A 15,962-nucleotide genomic window follows, 5' to 3' on the forward strand; every position below is an offset into this window, starting at 1 on the left:
CTAGAAGAAATGCTGAGGCACAGGGAGAACTGTGTGCACACACCAGGCTACCAAAAGGCTCTATGTGAGCTGGTGAAAATACCAGAGGTGAGCAGTCCTTGTTCCTTTTGAAAGGAAAAGTAGGGTTGATTAAAAGAAAAAAGTATTAAAAAAACAATTCATAGTTCATTATTATTCTACCATCCCTACTAGCTTCAAACTCAAGGTTCCACAGCTCGTGAAGTGTGAGCTTATTAATTTAGAACTGTATATGCTGAGGAGGGACATTTTGCAAGGGCTTGTAGTGACAGGATAAGGGGTAATGGATTCAAACAGGAAGATACTTAGATTAGATGTAAGGAAGCAACTCTACTCTAGGAGGGTGGTGAGACCCAAGCACAGGTTACACGGGGAAAGTTATGGGTGTTCCATCCCTGGAGGTGTTCAAGGCCAGGCTGGATGGGGCTCTGAGCAACCTGGCCTAGTGGGAGATGGCCCTGCCCACAGCAGGGGGGTTGGAATCAGAAGATCTTTGAGGTCACTTCCAACCCAAACCATTCTATGATTCTATGGTATCCCATTTTGCCAGCCAAATTTCTAAACTCCTTAAAGCCAGGACCTGCAGAACTTTGGGACATTCTGCCACCTCCTCCCCACTCCCCCATCTCTTTTTTTTTTTCAAATTAATTACAATTCAAGGTAGCAGGACCAATTTTAGGCTGCTACTGAAGGACTGACAGCTAGAGTTTTCAACATAATTGGAGGGCTCTTCATAACATATTTTGAAATACTGTCTTTAGAAGTCTCTTGTCTAGAAGAGTTCAAACATCACACTGGGGATGAGCAATTATACGCCTGCCCATCCTTGGCTGGCATCTGTGAACTGCTCCAGCAGAACAATTTCCTTCTAAATTTGGCTTTTTTGACTTTTTCTGTTTTTGAAGGCTGAGATCCACAGAACAAGCCAAGTTAAAAGTTTTCATTTCAGCTGCTTTTTTAATAGGTAATCTTGATTTTCATTGGTTTTGATGTTTCTTGATACTAACATATAAAGAACAAATATTTCAGGCTTGTGTAGGTTAAAGATAGCTCAGTTCACTCCAGCTCCTTAACTTTGAAAAAACCATACTGCATATGGGAAATCTAAACTAGAAGAAATTTAAGAAAGTTATGAACAATGAAAGTAGAAGGCTGGATTTAAAAGTTAGTCAATCTCCATTGTAGTGACTGGCCTATTTTAGTGTAAATGCGTATCGTACAATACTGCACAAATGCATATTGTGCAACTAAACTGATGGCTTTTACAGGAAGCCTTTTTGATAATAGCCTAGGAAAAGTCTTAATCATTCCCTTATAGAAAAATAACTTCTGAATTAATCATCAGAAATAAGCCCATAATAGAAATGAAAAGCACCGTGTATGCGTGAATGCAGTTCCGAAACGTCCTTCCTTACACCGAACTCTTCACCTGGAAATAATTCATCCAGCTGCTCTGTGTGGCCTGGTTCACGAAGCACTGAATTGGTTCTCAACTCACCACACTGAGAAACGTATTACGAGAGCCCCTAGCAACCCAGCCAGCCTTCACTGTGTGGTTCCCCGATGCCAGAAGGCAGCGTGCCCCACTCCTGGCTCTGGCACTGGCGTCAGCCACCAGCACGAGGAACGTGGGAAGGGAAAGGAGTCAGATTCCACCTTGTGTCAACATCAAGCTAGGCCCTCGGTAACTTTACCACTTCTAGGGAGTCATCTCCTCTGTGAAATACCAGACGATGCTTTCATAAACTAATCTATTACTTTTCTCTTTGAAACTTTTCCAGCAGATTAAAATTTATCTCCTTGTAAGAGAACGGCTGCGTTTTCTGATGCTGGCTCATCTGGCAGGACGTGAATCAGCTGTAGGCATAGAGCTACCTCTTGTGGCAAAAACAGTATATGCAGCATCAAGAACTTGACATTTCTTAAGCTACTCTTAAGATTTTATAGAGGTTTATGACTCATATCAAGTGTTACCTAACAACTAGAAAGCCTGTTAGTTGGACAAGCAGCAAGACTCAGACTGCAGGATTGTCATAGTCCTCTTCAAATCACTAGCCTGTTGCATATGAAGTGCCAGGCTGAAATTTCTTTTAATAAAAATGACCTAAAAGTTTTTCATTAAAACTCATCGAGACTGGAATGATGGCCAGGAGTAGACTCCGTGGGTTGGCTTGGCACAAATAATAAACACACTGTTGGATCATTGTTCTCTGCATGGTTTTGCCAAATAAAGGGAAATCTATGATGGATTTCACCAGGGAAGCAAAAGTGGCTTTGGGTTTACAGCCACTGAGCACGAGCGAGAGCAGAGCACTGCTGGTCCAGGGACGTGTGCTGCAGAATGCAGGCAGAGCAGCAGCCCTTCAGCCAGCAGCAGGGACAGCAAGAACAGCCAGACAGTGCTACAGGCCTGGAAGGCAAAACAAAGGGAACCCTGGGATCTGCAAAGAATCCCACCACACCTACCCTCTTCAAAAAGATTTAACTCACAAGTGGTCCGAAGGCGTCAAGGGCACATTCCTGCAGTTGAGCTGATCCCCTGCAAACCCCTGTCCCGCTCACACCGAGTAGCAGAGGACAGCCTGGAAGATGCAGGAAGGGAACAGGAGGCAGCACATCCTCAAGCACAGCAAGGCTTTCAAAACCCAAGAGTTGCTTCACCGTGCAGCAACATGTTATGGGAGTTACAAGCAACAGGAACTATCACACTGATGACAGCAATTAGAACGGGGAATTTTTTTATATTCTAGAAATACACTCTCTACCACTGAAAGTAAAGATGAGCTCAGTAAATGCTGGGGCTTAGGTGTGCACCAGTTACTAGAACTTTGGGGTTCATACAGCAGGAAGAGGTTACCATGCTTGAAATTATTTGCAAGTCCGTGCATACTACTTAGTGAGGAACAGGCAGAACAGGTACATCTTGGAAGGGATAGAGGCTTTAAACAAAAACTAATATTTATTTATTAAAATTGTCTTCTGCTACAGTTGTTTTGTTGTACCTTCCCAGATTTGCCATGTGTAATTCCTTTGCCATTCCACCTGCGGCAGTTTCACCAAGCCAGAAATCACTCTCCAGGCAGATCTGGCTCTGTGCACGGAGCAGCTGAACTAAAGTTCATCCCAAATAGCTCTGCCAGGCACCACCCAGCCCAGGAGTGTCAAGGGCTTGGACTCTTCCTTGCCCACAAGGAAACTCACCCCTGCAGAGAAGTCCAACACAACGTGTGTCTCAGGCAGCCAGACAGGACGTGCGGCACTGCCGGGTTTACCAATACGCTGAGCCAATCAGCATTTCCTGAAACATTTTCATTGCTGTCACTGCCACTTGGCATCCAGCTCCCAGCTCTGTGAGGCGTCTAGAGATAAAAACAACTGCACACTGAACAACATTGTGTCCCTCAAAATGAGGAAGCAGAGATGGACAGTAGGAATGATCTCCTGAGGCCACGCCGTTCTCGTTGAATGCCTGCATCACTTGTAGTAACTCTCAAAAAGCCACAAAACAGGCTTCCTGCAAAGTTCTTGATTTTTCTAGCAAGGCAACTGTATTTGTTCCTTATGTTCTGAATTTAGCTGTAGTTCACATTTAAATAAGGAGAGTGCTTTATTTAGTTCAAGTCTTAATTTAGTAAACTCCCTAAAACGGAAGACACAACCAGAAGACATCCTAGTATCAATGATGGTGCAGACACCAACCAAAGAGACACACAGAATGGAAGGCACAAACAGGGTTAAAAACTAAGTTGTCCATTAGAAGTTCAAAATATTTTAGTTTACTCTTTAGCTCTTGTTATTCACAATACTATATTAAGGAGGACACCTTAATAAATAGAAATAAGTTAGAGAAAATAATGCAACTGACAACGCACCTGGCAAAATACAGCAGCAGGTAAAAGACTGACGTGGTTGAAAGGGGTGTGCTCTTAACTATTGAATGTTCTTAACTGCAAAATATACTGGAGCAAAAGATTATAGTTTGTTCTCTACATGTATCTTTTGGATTCCCTCCAAAGACTATTAAGTGCTATTGACACAAAAAGCACGCATGAAACAGTCCTTTTAATGCCACCACTGAGGACAACATCCTACAGAAGCAGACATTAAGCAGACCAGTTGTCAGAATTTTGTGCTCTGCAAGGTACCTGCTACAGGAGAATAGGAGCTTGCACCTGTGTCACATTTAATAAAACCATGAAGCTGAGTTTATCAAAACTAGACCTCCAGACTTCTTGTTAGGTCCTCTTCTCTTTTTACACCTGAAAATCTTAACCAGGTAGAAGATGGAAATACTTTCCATTAAAGCAGGCTTTCTGCTAGGCTGTTTGGAACCACCGTGTGATCTTGGGACTGCCCCACACCTGCCCCACACCTGCACAGATACATCTGTCCAGGACTGATGCTTCCCAGAGGCCTCTCGGCAGCATACGCTGAGCCTGTGCTGTGTAACTCCCGTCTGCTCCTCGGGCAGACACTTTACTCCCAGACCTTGAGTTACTCATGTACTTAATTCATCTCCCTAGCACTGCACCTGCTAAACGTGCACTGCACAGAGGCATACAGGGCCATTTAAACAACAGATCCATCTGTCCAGGACTGATGCTTCCCAGAGGCCTCTCAGCAGCATACGCTGAGCCTGTGCTGTGTAACTCCCGTCTGCTCCTCGGGCAGACACTTTACTCCCAGACCTTGAGTTACTCATGTACTTAATTCATCTCCCTAGCACTGCACCTGCTAAACGTGCACTGCACAGAGGCATACAGGGCCATTTAAACACCACTGTTACACCCACAAGCAACGACTGATGTCTGCCTGATTTGTGTCACACAAGCACTTTCCTGTAGCTACCTTCTACACCAAGCACACCATCCCTACCCTGAATGCACTACTCCACACAGGTTAAATAACGCTTAAAACAACACCAAACCCAAGTGGCAAAGCCAAGTAAGAGCCACCAGAAGTGCAGCCTTTGTTCACTGCCACCTGCAGTGATGTTAATGGCATGTCAGGACGTGGGTGTTGACACAACAGCAACAGGCCCAGCCCCCGCCGAGCAGCGCGGGACCCACCACAGCGACCCCGCCAGCCGCGCCAGGGGTCCCAGGGATCCCCATCCCTGCAGCACTGGAGTAACTCCTCACAGCAGGGTGCAACTTAGCACAACTACCCACTTCTGTAGTGTGCCAGGTCACATCCTGTCCCCTCCAGCACTAGGAGAGGGTGTTCAGATGGTTTCTCCACTCATGTGCAACATTAAGCACAAGCTGGCCAGAAGAATGAAGTGGCTGGTTAGTTCAGCATCCAGGGGAGGGCCAGATATAACCTGAGGAAAGACAAGCCTTCTACAAGATCTCATTGTGCATTAAATTCTTGGCCAGAATATAAACAAAATATCAGAAGCAGATTACTTCATAGAAAGTAATGTTGGCAAAGGCCTCAGAGTCAGGTCCTATGAGCCATTGGCTTTCTTCAGCAACAAGAAGGATGAATATTACAAAGATTTCACTAACATTCTTCCTGTAAGGAGCACGTATTAGACACACATTAGGAGTGCACAGTGCTATCTTTGGCCTTGATAGCATGAATGATCATTTCACATGATGGACAGCTTTAACTCACATCATGATTCATCATTTATGTTCCTATTGATACTCATTTCCATACACTCAGCCTGGGGAGTGCAAAGTGTACTATACAGGATATAAAAGGAGAACTAGCCATTTTCCAAATCCTGTACCTTCCACTGAAATATCCATAAAGTATATTGCTGGTGTAACAGTGACAACAACTTACAGGCAGGTACCAGGAACATGGGACAAAAAGTCTCCTCATAGGAGCAGCACTATTTTAATTTTGCCTACTAATTCAAGGTGTAACCAAATTATTGCACATGCTACTAGTCATCACCTCCTGTGATCATAATTTGATCTTTAATCAACATAGAAAGTTATTTTCATTTTCTGTGTGTATGAAATGAAGCAGACATTTATGTTAAATGGTAACACTAACTCTGGGTAACCCACCTGGGATCCCTCTTTTGAAGAGGGAGTGTGTTTCACATGCCTGTAACAGATTTCCACTGCAGTCATGTGGAAAGCACCTGTAAAAAGAAGCCTCATTGACAATCTAAACATTTTTGAGCACAACCTTTCACGTTAAGTCTCTCTGGACTCCTTGACTGCAATTTCAGTAGCATAATCATCTGCAATCACTACCTTAAAGGAAACAGACCCAGCAGAATTAAGTTCAGAGCATGAAGTCATCCGAGCTACCCAGCAAACTAGCAGCAGGAGAGTGTTATCCTCTGGACTGGGCAGGACTGGCTGTTTCTGTTGCCTTTTGCTGACAAGGCACAAGGACACTTCCTCTACTTGTACAATTACTCCTCCTTCTTAAGCTTGACCCCTCAAGACCCTACTACTACCACTGCATGTTCAGTCTCATCACTTTTCAGCTTCATATCCCATTCTACCACCCCTAAACTCCAAATTCAATATGGTGCATTCTCTGGGTCCTGACTCCTCCCTGCTCCCTGCCCTCAGCCCAGAGGTTCAGCTCCAACTCAGGCACTTCCTTCACTTACCCTCCCCAGTCCCACAGGAGTCACACAAAAAGACCCTTTTCTCTTGGTTCTTCCCACTCTCTGGATCTGAGGAGAGGAGTCTAGGCAGAAGAGCTGGATTTCCTCACAGAAAGAAAGGCAAGGAAAAAAAGAAGGGTGTGGTTTTATTTGTTCTCTCCCCCCTGCCCTCATGGAAACGTTTCCCAGCACTTCCTGAAGCTTCTTACCACGCAGTAAGCCCAAGGTGCACATTCAGCATGGAACAGCTTGGCCTGGACTAAAACCAAACCCCTGCCTTCCAGTGACCTAACCTGCTTACGACCTGCTTGCTTTGGATCATGTTCACTATACCTTTGCTATTGTTAAATAAAAAAAGAGAAAAGAAGAGAGGTCCAGCAGTTTCCAGTACTTCAGTCAAAATTCACACAGAAGTGAAGCTGTTAAGACTTCTTGGCATTGAGCCATTCCTGTGCACCAGTACAACTGGGTTAGACAGAAGCCATCGTATTTCAATAAATCCCAAGTACATTTGTTAACTCTTCATATAAAGTATTTTATTGTAACAGAAATACAGCAAGATACAAGGCACGCAGCTTTTGATCACAGTGTGCTAAGTGCTATTTAGAATAGAAACTCACTTCTAAGTAAACAGAATATTTTAATGAGTATCTTAACATTTCCATGGCTGTTGAATAATGTAAATTCTTTTAGGCAGTATGAACTTCTCCAAGGCAGGCCGTGGCTTTTGGTGAGCCACTTGCAATGCTGCTGCATGAATTTTGTGGCTCATCTGTAACATTAAAGGGGGGAAAAAACAGAGTTGTGACAGAATACAGCTTTCCTGCTATTCTCTTCCTAAATTCCTTTATAAGAAAGTAGTTTAAAAACAGTATTAAAACCTAATTTTACAAGTTCAAATGATCAACATACAAAATTCATGGTGATTTAACTATAATTTCTGTTTTCAAAGTGATATTAGCCTGACTACATTCAGTGAACTACTGATCTTTTCTCCCCACGCTGTCTTTTTATTAGTAGTTCACAGAATGAGCTGCCAAGGTAAGGAAAGCAGAGCAAATAATCGGTATGCCAGAGTCAACTCTTAAGTTGCTTCCAATTCTTATTTTTCCCAGATTCAAAATCATCATTATAGTATCTAATTATCACTTTCTAAACTACTGAGGAAGGTTCATGCATGAGATTCTGGAAACCAAGAGAAGGAAATGGTTGATCAGAACAGAGGAGGTTGGGATGACTGGAAGAGAAACAGGATTAATTGTATCTGTTCTCCTTAACAAACAAGTCTAAGCAAAAATTCAAGATCTACATACTAAAGCTATAATCACATCTGTTGATGAAAGGATTATGCTGAAATGATGCAACTGAGGTTTTACCAAGCTCTATGGATGAGGAACTCGTGTGCTTCAGAATCTAAAGACTGAAAGTGTATGAAAAATAGAAGGTGACTGTCAGAACTTCAGATTAGTATGCAAATTAAAAAGCTGCTTGTTAAATCAGCTCCTGCAAAGTGTAGGAATAAGAGTATCTGCACCAACAGCCTAGCAAGAGGCACTGGGCAGCAGCTGTGAGTGTAAGGATGGACAGAATGGTCCCTCACCACACAGTTTTAAATGGTTGTGTAGTATTTCCAAGGGAAGGTCAAGGTGATGCTCAGCTATCTGGTGCCAGGCCTGAGGTGAGCCAGCTGCCTGTGGGGAGCAGTGGAGCACACTGTGCCTGCTGTCTCGGGGACACCAGCCAGGGGCTGATGCCACTGGCCAGCCCGGTGTCCCCCGGGGACACCCCCACCTCCTGCAGACCACCTCTGTGCTCCCCCAAGCTCAGCCCTCACAGAAGGTAAACCTGTTTCCACAGTGGGATAAAGAACTGAAGACTGGGGTTTTTATGGGTTGCTCTGCCACAAACTTGCATGTCACTGATAATTCCTCCCTCATTTCAATAAATCTAATCAACGTACCACTTTAAAAAAGGGGCACACCTTAACATCTTGTGCTTTTCTGTTACAGGGACACACCACCACCCAGGGGCTACTCAGTGTTAAACAGGAATGGAATCAAACACAGCAGAATAAGGAGGGAAGGCAAGTTACTTTTTAGCCCTTCAGCATTTTAGCCACATGACCACTAAAGAAATAGATTACCTCAAGGAAAGTTTGTGACAGATAAGACCTACAAATGACAGATGACAGCAGTTTAAGGAAAATTCACTTTTTTTATGTTTAGTTTTATGGTGAACCCCTGGCAAGCATATCTTGGTCTTCCAGACATACTTACTTTGCTCAGCACTTCTGGCACCAAGGCATCCTTGTTCTGAGTTTTTGAAAAGCTGACAATAGCACTGTAAAGCAAAAGAAAAAGGTATTTAGCATTTCTGTCTCACAGAAACATTTGTCACTTTGTCACTTTAATTTTCCTACTTAATACAAAGCAATTTGTAATAGAAATTTATGTTTTGATGAGAAATCCTTTAGTCACATTAAAAACTACACGATATTAAGAAGGTGTGCTGCCTCAGAACAGAACAATGCCAGTGTTGCAGGCTGGTTTATTTAAACATCGTTTTATACAAAGATCTCTCTATAAAATATCCTGAAATATCTCAAATGTTTGGTTTTTTTTTTTTTTTTTTTTTTTTACAGCATGGCATAACTTCACAGAAGCTAAGCTCTGATATCCAGAACTACAAGATCTGACTTCATAATTTTCTTGATTCTAGTCTAGACTCATGAAAAAAATCCCCGCTCTGCTGTTGGGAAGCGTTGCCTCTGGCAGCAGCAATCAGCCTGGCAATAGCCTTTGTGTAAGACTGTCCCACTGGCTTCTTCATATTCCAGAGAGGAACAGCCATGTTCCAGTACTCCACAAACTGTGGACAGAAATCACATAGTTCAGCAACAGGAAGAACTGTGGCTCAAACATTCTTTTGGTGATACCATTATTTGCAGTAACGTCTCCATAACTCATTCTACCCCTTACGCATGGAAGCGGATACCTTAAACGGGACTGCTGGAAAAGCAGGCACTGCTTCACTTAATGTTAATCCACTAGCCTGTGGATCAGGCAAGTCACATTCCTACAGAATTTTTAATTTAGCAATCAATACAGTTTGCCACACCAACAAATAAGTTGTTCAAAATGGATTTATGCTATCAGGTAACTGATTACGTAAGAGACAGCAGCAAAGTTACACCCAGACAACTGGCAATCAATGAAAATAAAAACCTTCTAACTCCTGGAAAAACAGAAACCAAAACCTGCAAGTTATTGAAAAAATAAAAGCCCTAGAACACACCACACTGAGTAATTTCTCTTAAATAATGAGGTATGTCCAAATGTAACCTGTTCTCAGGAAAGTCTCAGGCAGGCATCTAGTTATTAACACGATGCTCTGCATTCTGCCAAGCCATATGTTACTCAGCAACTCTAGAGCAAGCATGGGTTTTTTATTTAGTACTACATCTCAAAGCTCAGCTCCTGCCAAGACCAATCTCAGCTCCGAGTAGACACTTTAAACTGTGACAGGGACTTTGAGCCTCTTGGATAATCTCATCTGAACCAGAAGCTTAGAGGCAAGGAATCTGTACATGATAGCTACTAACTACTTTACAAAGCAGTCTGTGCCCCTTGTGATTGCACCCTGCCAGTGCAATCCATCATCCCAGCACGATATGGGCACCACACTGAGAAGCCATCGACTGGCACAGAGCCACACAGTTCACACAGGAAAGAAGCCAGTGTTACATGGTTCAGCTTTGCTCTGGAAGTTCTGGTTCAGGTTAGCGTCCTCCAAGCCAGTGAGGAGAAAAAACACACAAAAAACTATAGTGGTAATTTATGTAGCCTGCCAAGAAATAGCATCAATATGTCCGTGTTAAGTATTTAAACTCAGTTATTTTCAAAGTTATTTAGTAGATGACAGCATTTGGGGAGGAGGAAATCACATCTTGGTCCAGAAAACTGAAGTTCAGCTGTCAGTCTAGTCACAAGCTTCCCTTTTAACTCCTGGCAAAACACCACAATGGTGTTACTAGACTACAGTACTTGGTTGTGGCTGTCAGACACTCTGGTGCTACAACTGCAATGTGCACAGACATCCTACTGCTGCCTTCCTGACAGCAGCTAGTGATGCTCAAACACCAGAGGTAAAACTGTTCATCAAATTAAGCAACTCCAATCTCAGTGTGGAAAAAAAAAAAAAGAAAGTGGGAATGAGCCAAAAGTAACTCAGACCATTTTCCTGTCCTGTCTAACCCAGGCTTTTTAAATGGACGCTTGGGTACTAGAGAAACTCCATAGTACAGGTGGCTCCCTTCTTATAGGTAAAAAGTAACTGGTGTCCCTAAATCCACAGCATTAGGAGTAATTCACAGCTTTCAGGATAATTCCAAGATAGGCTTTAATAAAGACATGATTCTGGAGCAGCTCTGTTTGGACAGGCCTCTTCAGCAAGCCCAGAGCAAGCACTCATGAGGACAATACAAGACTGCTTGAAGCGAGTTCTGTTCTTAAGAGACAAAACAGTGTTGAATCTTGTTTTGCTCCAGCTTATTTTTATGCTTAGAACTGGTCCCAAATTGGGGCTGCAGGAGAGGTGTCTACATCCACAGATGTAGAGTGTGTTCCTACAGTAAGAATACTTGCTTCCAAGTGCTTTTTCACAGTAAGGTGACAAAGTCACTTTCAAAGCAACAAGAGATGTGTTTCACACCGACAGGTAGAAGTGCAGTGCTCAACAGCTTCCAAGGGAAGAATGAATTGCAGGCAGTCCTCAGTCAAAAGGGAGTACACCCCTCATCTCCTGCTCTCAAGAGTCTAGGAGATCAGACTGCGCTCTCCTGTTGGAGCTGGGTCACTGAGCAGCAGAAATTTAACATTTGAGAGAGCTGGAAAGAAGTGTACTCTGTGTGCAGGAGCTCTCATTAGAGAAGGATATCCAAATGCCAGGCTCAACTTACACTTTATATTCTGAACACTGAAAAAGGGGTAATTTTAAGTGCACACAAATTACAATGCCGAGTTTAACTTTAGATCCACCTCCCCAAAATGTAACTTTAACTGTCACATTTTGTCTTACCCCACAAATCTCAAGCCCTGAGTCTTATGTTCTTTGAAACTTCAACAGGAGTCATGTAGCTCACCGGTGAAAGCAAGTGACACAGCAAGATAGGTAGCACTTTTAGCTGACAACAGGTCGAAATTGAGGTATTCCATTTCCCCACAAGTACCCTAGTCATCATGTGGAGCAGGATATGTGCACTGCTTCCTCACACAGCGAGGTGTCAGGATACAGCAGCTTTACTCCAAGGGCAAATCCCTGGCTGAGGCTCCTTTGAACAAAAGCTTACTGTCACACAGACTAGCTTCCCAAAGTCAGAGCAGCTCTGGGGGTGCTAGGTACCCTGCAATAGCAGGGCAGGCCTAGATACACCCCGGGAGAACTGCAGGCTCTTAAAGGCAGTTTTTTGTAGAAAAAAAAGGCAGCATATGGTGAGTGGAGCATCCAAACTTAGTGGCCACTAAGAAAGTTTAGAAGTGCAATAGAAGCAAAAGCCCAAGTGTCTAAGTCCTGTTTGGGCACTGTGTTCCACTGCAGGTTTGGACGCTAATGCAATTTCAGGAACACCACAAGCCATGAAAATGGCATCCTCTTATCTTTATGTTAACCAGCTAGACTTTCTGTTAAGTGATGTTTACAAAAAGTGAATGTATTTTACAAATGTAAAAATTCATCTGAAAAAGCTGTAGGAAAATATTTGCTTTGATGACCACTTCAACCAGTCACTGCTGCCCTACTGAAAAGTAGAAACATACCTTCATTTTGGAGCAAAATAGATTAGTAACCTTATAAAGCAGGAAAGAGAGAAAGCCAGATTAGATTGCAGATTGAAATAAGAGATAAAGCCCCTACAGGAGATTTGTGGCTATCTGTGGGGGGTGGGAGACAGTTTAATTTCCTTCAGAATGAGGACAGCCTCATTCATTCCTACAGAATGGACAGAAAATTCATTCCTACTCCACTGGAAACTTTTGGATCATTACTTTATTAAGTACCACATTGCTTTAATTTGTTTCATAACAAATGATGATAGAGAACAGGTTCAGCCTTTGTCTTCCATTGCAAGGCTCTTAGATTTTGAAATTGATTTTTTTAAGTCAGTTTCTGTTTGTTTAGGTTTTGTTTAAGTCAATGATTACCACAAAGTTGCCATTTACCTACAAATTGCACAAGTTAATTTAAGAATTACACTGTTCAGAGACAACTATTCAGTTGTCTTTGTTTTCAACCTTCAGCCCATTACCTATGAACTTCAGCCACAGGGCAGGGGGGAACAAGCCTTGCAGTGCAGTACCTTGTCTTGTCTTTTCCTGGAGGTTTAATATTTTTCTCAACAGGTCCATTTTCTTGCTTTTTAGACACTCTCATACCTCCAGCTTTGACTGTAAGAAGAAAACACAGTTTATGTAAAAATATCCACAGAATTACATTCTATATTATGTACACTTAAAGGAGAAAAGAAGCACCTTACACTTCAGATAACTTATCAAGAAATCATCTTTCCATATTTAACTCTCTGCTTACCTTTTAAACACATGCACAGCAGAAAGCCACAGAGATCCAACAAAAACTTGAAATTTCTGTGCCATAGCCTACAAAAATCAGCTTCCAAACACTACAGTTAAGAAGTCAGAGGGGTTTTGCTCACTTCTAACTATATTAAATCGTGACACCTTATCATCTTAATGTGTGTTGTCCCCCATAAATCTCAGATGCTGTAGTTTCCACTTTGAACTTAAAGCAAACCAAGCAAAACAACATCTAAACACTTTCAGGTTTTCAAACAATGTCACTAACAGCAGTAAACATGTCAGGATTTTGCTCAAGGTATTCTAGAATAAACCTAATAATGCAGATAAGAACCAGCTGCATACTTGCCATGTACTTGTGTTCTAACACAATTATATTTTATTAAGCTATCTGCCAATCACAAAACCAATTAGCACTAATTAAGCTACAGATGAGCTAACAATAATAATTTAAGTTCTGAAGCATGTCAGAAAATTAAATTCTGAACAAAGAACATGTAAAGTTATCCAAAACAGCTTGTTGAAAGAAATACTTTCTCCCTGTTCATGAGGGATTTTGAGTTTTATATCTGTGAGGGCATGAAAAACCAAACTTAGCATGCATTTCTCATGATTTTGATGAAACTGCTTCATCTCACAGCCACGGCCCTACTCTTATCATGAATCATCGAGAATAGCTTTTAAAATTTAAATATTTGGGGGCAGAAGTGAATAGGGAGTGGAAAAGTGTTGAGAAATACTCAGCTAAACAGCAGGAGAGGTGTATTTGGCCATTTTCGGAGGAGGAGATGTGTCCATCTGTAACCAGCACCAGTATTCTATCAGATCTGACTCCTCACCTTCTGTTCCCTGGTTGCAGGGTTAGTTTAAGAAACAGGAATTCTCCTCCAGCCCTGCCTGAAGCAGCCTTACAGCACTGGGGTTATCCTGTACCCAGATGTGCCTTTCATTTTGTTTTTAAACATACAATTTGTTATACTGCTGTGTAAGCTGCAAATTAACCACCTAGCCATCTTCCAACTGCAAATACACTAGAGACCCAGTGACCAAATGCTTTTGGGAGTCTAACTGCAAAAGGAAAAGCCTCCTCTGAATCACAAGTGTTCTGGTTATCTGCCAGTAAAAAGAACCAAGACTCTGGACACCCCAGGCTCACAAGGTGTGAGACTGGTCCTTGTCTCTGTAAGTGGGAGGTGACACAAGAGGCATCTTTAGACAAGGAGGACAAACAATTTTAAAAAAAAAAACCAACCAAACCCAAACAGGCAACAAACACCCTGGAATATTTCAATATCACAGATATGTTCCCTGTATATAAGCTCATCCAGAGCACCACTGTAAGTTATCCCAGGTATTGTTCCACAGCCTGTTAGGGGCTTGAATTTGTTTGATTTTTAGGAATGAGTCAAACCACAAATAGGAGCCCAACTGGAGTTTTGGCAGTAGATAAAATGTAGCTGAACCCAGATTCCCGAGGTTTGGGTTGAGTCCTTCACCAAGCACACAGACAAGATTGGTGACTTCTAGATACCAGCATCTCTTACAGTTTTAATTGAGCAGGTCAAGAGATCCAGACACAGGGAGGCAAAGACATTGTGAAGCTTTACGAAAAGTACAAAGGGGGGAACTGGGGCATTGGGAGTGTGGGCAGGAAGGACAGAGATAACCAAAATGGTAAAAGATATTTGAACACTGTGGCCAGACAGCAGTTGTGTCTACCACCTCCCACCCCACAGAAGACTGTTATTTATAACAATAAGAAAGAGTGCAGGACTGACTTTAATCTTTTCACCAACTGAAGATAGGTGCTCATAGCAGCACCCAACCCACTCACACGTGCCCATGGCCCTGGAGGAGTTAAATATGGATGCTTCTGGAATGCACCAGAAAGCTGGTTTATCATTTGCTTTTTTTTTTCCAAGCAATTAAGAGAGACATCAAAATATTAGTACAGAGATCAGTTTGGTTTTTTTCCTGTGTGCCCTGTAAGCCATATAACCTAACACTGAAGAACTAAGTGCCAAAATCTTTACTAATTTCCATATTTAAAATACTGTATATTTCAACAACCTAACTCCCCAGCTGAAAACAAAGGCCCCAATCATTGTTACTCCCAAGGTTACTTGTAGGTATTGTGGTCAGAATAACGGTGTCTACCTTCAACCTGTTTTATTTGCTATGTGAACAAAGGTTGAAGCTACTAAATTGTTCACAAAACTAAACTGAAACAACTTCTTCCTGCCATTCCTACTCCTCTGCCAGAGCTGGTCGGCTCCACTGAAGCGAGGGAGAACTCTCACCCAGACACAGTTTACTACCATGCAAGTTAAGAAGAGGCAGTACCCACACCAGGGCACTGGCTGTAGTGCTTCAGAGGCCCTTGCAGGTGCAACTCAACCTTCCCTGCCACACACGGAGACATCCAGGAACAGACTAGACAAGTGAAGCTGGAAAAAAACTACTTACATCACACATTCATGTACAAGCATGCTTAAAAAATATGTAAACTTTCAAGAAAACAGAGATTTTAGGGGTACAATGACTCACACAAGTCATGCCTTCTGCCCTTCAGGCAGAAACTGCTCCTAAAAAACCGAGGGAAGCTGCAACGCACTAATTAGCTTAGATTAAGCAGAGATTGTTCCACAGGTTTAGTCTCCAGCAGCTCCGTGCCCTCGACAGCGGGAAATAACCCAAACCCTGGCGCTGCCTCCGTGTTTGGGGATACCAGCTCCGCGGCTAGCGGCCAGGCAGGCGCAGGAGCCGGCGGCGGCCCG

At 42.7% G+C, this 15,962-nt stretch overlaps 1 protein-coding gene across 1 annotated transcript; it reads right to left on the minus strand.

The window, feature by feature from the left end:
• Positions 1-7,250: 7,250 nt before the first annotated feature.
• Positions 7,251-13,038, minus strand: DAPL1 (death associated protein-like 1; the record flags this gene model as incomplete). The annotated part of the gene is made up of 3 exons (XM_008946583.1): positions 7,251-7,370; positions 8,875-8,938; positions 12,951-13,038. Coding segments are annotated over 3 exons (272 nt in total), but the record flags the coding sequence as incomplete, so codon positions are not given.
• Between the last annotated feature and the right edge of the window lie 2,924 nt (positions 13,039-15,962).

Source organism: Merops nubicus, unplaced genomic scaffold (assembly GCF_000691845.1).
Source record: "Merops nubicus isolate BGI_N331 unplaced genomic scaffold, ASM69184v1 scaffold27898, whole genome shotgun sequence".
In the NCBI taxonomy this organism is placed as follows: Eukaryota; Metazoa; Chordata; class Aves; order Coraciiformes; family Meropidae; genus Merops; species Merops nubicus.